General features: G+C 42.8%; 1 protein-coding gene across 1 annotated transcript in view; it reads right to left on the bottom strand.

Moving 5' to 3' along the window:
- Positions 1-5,546, bottom strand: part of LOC145390986 (arylsulfatase H-like) — a 272,579-nt gene extending 267,033 nt beyond the window's left edge. The window contains exon 1 of the mRNA XM_080265718.1: positions 5,362-5,546. Within this exon, the coding sequence (XP_080121844.1) occupies positions 5,362-5,546 (185 nt within the window). The remainder of the gene's footprint in view (positions 1-5,361) is intronic.
- Between the last annotated feature and the right edge of the window lie 454 nt (positions 5,547-6,000).

Consider the following 6,000-nt stretch of genomic DNA (forward strand, 5'->3'; position numbering starts at 1 on the left):
GGACCTGCTGACGTCACAAAAACACCCAAACTAATACTAATACACCAGTACAAAACAGCCTAAAATGGACGGTGGGTGTTCGTGCCGAAGTGGTGTCATATGGAGGTGAATGGTTTACAGGAAGACTGCTGGGCCTCAGGGAATGGGTTCTTAACGCTATGCTCTGAGTCGCAAGAAAAAATCAGTAAGTTACAGTTAGAAAAGCCCTTCAGTTTGCAGTAGTCCGCTATAGGCTGCTCCTGCTGCTGTTGATGATGATGGCCATTTTGTCCTGGAGACAGGATTAGCAAGAATGCCTTTGTATGTGTTATACAGGATCATCTGTAATCCCAACGTATACAACAATAAACTACTTGTCATAATCATGAACATATAAACGACACCTATGCTGGTTTCCTTTTATACAGCCGAACACTTCAGCTATTAGGATGATTCGATCCCCAGTGCAAGAATGGAGGATAAATCTCCAACTTTCGTTCTAGACCACAGGGATATCGGTCCCACATCAACTGGGGTGGGTTGGACAGGCCTCTTTTGGAAATTGCGCCACGCAACTATGAACCATGGAGAGGTGGAGCTTAAGTGGGAGGCTCTCGTTACCGTGTGTAGATGGTGAGCCTCTTTCCAGTGGGACACCTGCGACGGATTACAAGCAAGAGTCATACACATTTTACATCGATCTGATGAAACAGCATTGCCAATATACATTGTTTTTACAGTTATGTTATTACACATTTGAGACATCCTATGAAGGAAATATATGGGTGAACTGTCATCACAACTAGTATAATGTAATTATTGCACAGTGAATATATAGGTCATACTAATACACCAGTACGACACCTTGAACCTCTCCTTATTTCAAATGGAGTCAAAATGTCTTTTTTTCTAATTCATTTAACCTAGTCAATACAAACTTTGGCTGAAATCTCATCACATCCAGTGTATTATATTCATCCTATTATGTAGGTAAGCAATTACAATTCAAAGAGATAGTGACTTAGAGGTTAGTGACTTCCACACTATCCTCGCCTACCCCTAGAGCGCCCTGTGGCACTACAAACTGACGACACACAGTTCGTGTAACATCTGATGTGAGGTGGAGAGAGAGAGAGAGAGAGAGAGAGAGAGAGAGAGAGAGAGAGACTGTCAAGAAGAATGGCTTATCGACCACAGAAGGGTCATCTAGGCCGATAACCACTATGGGTTAGGAGGGCAGACTCTGTGACCCCCACCTTCGTCAGTCAAAAGGAAACGGGGGTGGGGGGGTAGAGGAACTGGTTGTTTAGAGGGGGAAGGGGAGAGTGAGAGAGGTAGGGGGTTGGGGAGGGAGTGGAGGGAGGGGAAGATGGGAGTGAGTTTCCATCAACGAAAGGGTTAGCAGAAAGGGAAGAGAGGATTATGATTTACGAAGGCAGTAGTAGCCAGTAACCACATGTTCGTGTGATTTCTTAAATTTACAAACAGAAAATGCCAGTATACAGTGTATGGAAACAATTTGAATTTAGTATCAAATAAATCATTGAAGACCGTGCTCCACCATCTGGCAAGGCAAGACCAGAGCGATTTTAACGTGTGCGGGCACCGGCTAGATCAGTCTATGATACTGAAATCTTTTAATATCATTTCGTTATCTTTGCAGTTGAATTTTATGTATCAACGAAATGGGCTATGACAACAATGAAAAACACCCGTATACATGGTTACTTTTGCATGAGTTTTCTATAATTATGATTTGTGTCAGTTTTAAACAGTGATTGGCAACCCATTCATTCATTCTCCTAGACACAACAAATGTGTGAATTCGTCACGGGCTGCAGGCGTACCAACTGCCTAACCCAAGCCACACTCTTATACTGTACCAGATTCATATGTTGCCAATATCATGTGTTGCCACAGAATCAGTTTCCTGGAGACAAACCTTGAGATATTTATGGCGAATTCGGTTTTAATTAAGAGATTAGGGCTGGTAGTATTAGACAACCTCTTCCTACAAGCAACCTCTTCGTCACTCCAGTCGTAGTTTTAAAGTGATGAGGGACATCTTACGGCGCGCAAAGGGTTCTGGATTGGGTTAAAAGTAATGGAACATGAAGCAGGACCGTCACCTGCCTCTTCACAAATATCATCGTATCTTGTTTTATACTGATACCATATTCATGTAACTAGTTATTACTTTAACATTCACGAAATGCATTTGCAATTTTAAAAATGTTTGTTATCATTTTGTGTGTGTGTGTGTGTGTGTGTGTGTGTGTGTGTGTGTGTGTGTGTGTGTGTGTGTGTGATATTATCTTTATTTATGGATTTTTTGGAGACTGGTTTTACACTTTTATGATCAAACTACTGCTACATGCACACATCTCAGTCGTTGACTTCTAGGCCATTATTCCCAAGTTACCTGTCTCTCATACTGTGGTGATCCAGACAACTTCACCGCTTATTTCCAAGAGCGCTTTATCTAACAGATTTGTACACCAATCCACTTTTCATGACTGTTTTCAGCAAGGCAAGCACATTATATAATTTAGGGTCGTGGTTAGGATTACTGCCGTCACCGCTAACCTGGCTTGACATAACTAACGTATTTCTAACATAGCTGAGAAATCAAGCAAAACCGCTAATTTCTAGCGGTCTAAGCTGAATCGCAATGGTATTAACCCTGAAATGCAAAACCTGGGTGAATTTCTCCCAGTCACGTGTTTAGGGCGCGGTCATTAAGTGGCTTTGGGCTTGAGAGTAGTGTGTGTCCCTGTAGTCTCCTGATGTACTTAGATGTTATTGTGAGTGGTAGTTTTCGGTTCCTCCTCCCATTGGTTTACTCTGTATATGCAAATTCGGGTGATTTTCACCCAGCATTTGTAATAAATGGTGGCTACACCTGGACCATCAAGTGCAGCCCCTGCTGACACAGCTACACCTGGCACATCAAGTGCAGCCCCTGCTGACACTGCTACACTTGGCCCATCAAGTGCAGCCCCTGCTGACACAGCTACACCTAGCCCATCAAGTGCAGCCCCTGCTGACACTGCTACACCTGGCCCATCAAGTGCAGCCTCTGCTGACACATCTACACCTGGCCCATCAAGTGCAGCCCCTGCTGATGCTGCTACACCTGGCCCATCAAGGGCAGGCTCACCTGCCCCAGCCACCAGGTCAACAAGAAGGAGGACCCGGGATGACGAAGATGTGCCACCAATTGTAAATTTTCAAGCGAGCACCCTGGCCAGTGCATCAGGCTTCAGGTGGAGTTATCATCCACAGATTGCCCAAAGAGGAAGAACACCATATAGAAATATTACTACACCATTTACCCCTGGCCCTACTAGACAGAGGTTTAGCATTTTATATTCTAAAAAATACCCCTTTTTTACTAACCTCATGTAGGCTGAAGAGTGAGGCCAGGCAAGCAATGGGAGGCCTACCTAAGGGCCACAGGACTCAAGTGTGTGTGAGCCATTGCTGAACTCTTAGAATGGAATATTAGGAATTGCAAGGATTTTTTTGTTAGAGTCACAAGAAAAATGATGTTATTTTACATAGTTTATTCAAGTCAAGCCTTTAGTTTTAATATTATAGTTTAAGTTGATGTTTTTGTGGGAATGTACAATAGAAAAGTTGAACTTTTGTACCCCAGTATCAGAACTAATAAATCTTTATTAGAAATTACATTTTATTGGTTCCGAAAATTGGGTATATTTCACCTGGGTTTTGCATTACCGTTGCAAAACCTAGGTTTTGCTTTTCAGGGTTAACCAAGCCTAAACTGACATAACCGAACCTAACTTATTTCTAACCTAAATGAACAGCCAAACAAAACCACTAAATTCTAGCTGCCGAAATCCTAACCGTGGTTAGCATTACTGTAGTCGACGCTAAATTTTAACTGCCGTAATCCTGATCATGGCCTTAAATTATACCATGTGCATACATTTGTTTAGGGACTAATGAAAAGTGGAATGGTATACAAGTCTGTTAGATAACCTGACCTGACCTAACCTATTTCTAACCTAACTGAACCACCAAACAAGACCACTAAATTCTAGCTACCGTAATCCTAACCACCATTGGAAGTATTAGAGTATCAAGTATTAAAATTATTTCCTTTGGACTGATTCGGAAATGTAGTTATCGGACTTGGCATGTTATTTTAGCAATATATCACACGAGACAGTAAACATAAAACAAATGACAGCAAACTGGCGCTCCTCCGGCGTACTAATTTCACGTCTTCACTCCCAGAGAGCACCTCCGCAGTAAGCCAAGCCCTTCGTACTGTAGTTTCCTTCTTCGAAAAGGCTGCTCTGCCAGGGTTTAAAGGTACCCAACTGGGAAGGGCCTCTTCACAAAGATGCTTCGCAAGAAGGGGAAGCCTAGATCATGTCACTTTGTCGATTCCTTTATTCTTGCTCCATTCAGACAAGTTTTACTTGTGTATTTTATAGTGATGGGATCAGTGATAAATATAAAAACATTAGTGGGAAAAGCCTCTCTTAATCTCAATAAAATCGTCTGCAGGTTGAAAAAAATGAAATATAAGTTATGTACTCTGGCTGAAGGGACTATCTGATCCATTGAAATACATGTTGAAAAATATAAGTTATTGTTTTACCCTAGTGACTCCTGTGTCTCCCTGTTTGTTAATCTTCCACGTGCAGACGCTTGTCAACAGTTCCTTGCCAGTATTGTGTCCTGTCTTCCATATTTCTTATTCTTCCCAGACACATTAGTTTCCATCAACATCCCGCTTCTTTTTCCCATCTGCAGGTGGGCTGAGGTAGTATACAGTGTCACGATAAGGAAAACTACGATAAAAAAGTGAGTTTTACGCCAGGTACCCCTTTTTTGGATAAGGGCTAAGGCGTTGCCCCTGGGTAGAGGACTTTGGTTTGGAGCGTGTAGCATTTTTTATGACCGGATCCCCTTCCTGATGTCTACCAATGACCCTTGGGTGGATTCGATCCTCCGACCCTTCGGTCAGAGCGGAGCGCTCTAACCCACTGAGCCTGCAGAAGAATTAATCAACAGCTTAGCCAATGAAATGGGCCTCACACTTATTCATTCACCATTCAAGCCCTCGGAATCCTGGCTCCACCTGATAGGTACACCATTGCACACACAGCTTCTTATTTACCTATCAGACAGAGTCAATCTAACAACTATCGAGTTAAAAAGAGGTATCTAACCATAGTCATATATACCTTCGTACAGATTTCATCCAGCCAGCTCGATCCCTTGTCAAATTCCTATTATGTTCCTATCATATACAAATAATTCATGTAGCACCCTCCATAACTACAGCCAACTAGAAAAATTCAGCAAAATATTGATCCTGCCAGTAAATGTCGTAACTCAACTGACCTGTCGATGTGTGGCGTATTGATGGTATTGTTGCCGTAGCAGCCGAGGTCACCGATACCCAAGTCATCAGCCAGGAACACCAGGATGTTGGGTGCCCGACCCCCATGCCCACCACCACCACCCACTGCCTTCACTGCACTCACACCCACCGTCCACCACCATGCCAACACCAGCACCACAAGCATTCTCCACACCTTAGATTGTCTCCTCAGCTCTGAAAGAAAGGTAGACTCTCTATTCATAAATTTTGGCCCACCTTGATTTTGAAAAATAAAACCAGAAATCGTCGTAAACAAAAAGTCAGTGAGGCAATGGCAAAACGAACACACAATACACCAGATAATCGAACAGCTATCCACGTGGCTCCTCTTCACTCCGCCAAGTATTTTTTTTTTTTTTTTATGCAAGAGAGAAGGAACTAAGGGTCAGGAGCCTGCAAATAATTCCCTTCAAGAAAAAAACAAGAACAGGAAAAGAGTGAGCCAAATTCAAGATCCGTTCATTTCAGGATGCCTGGACACACTGCGTTTGTAAGACTGGAGATCATAATCAGTAGGAAATCCAGACAGAGGGAAACAGTTTCAGAGTTTGCCTGTTGCATACATGAAGGACTGGGAGTAGCGGTTAACTCTTGCTTTA

This window comes from Coenobita brevimanus, chromosome 16, assembly GCF_032717465.1.
Source record: "Coenobita brevimanus isolate Jiangsu-jjx chromosome 16, ASM3271746v2, whole genome shotgun sequence".
Classification (NCBI taxonomy): domain Eukaryota; kingdom Metazoa; phylum Arthropoda; class Malacostraca; order Decapoda; family Coenobitidae; genus Coenobita; species Coenobita brevimanus.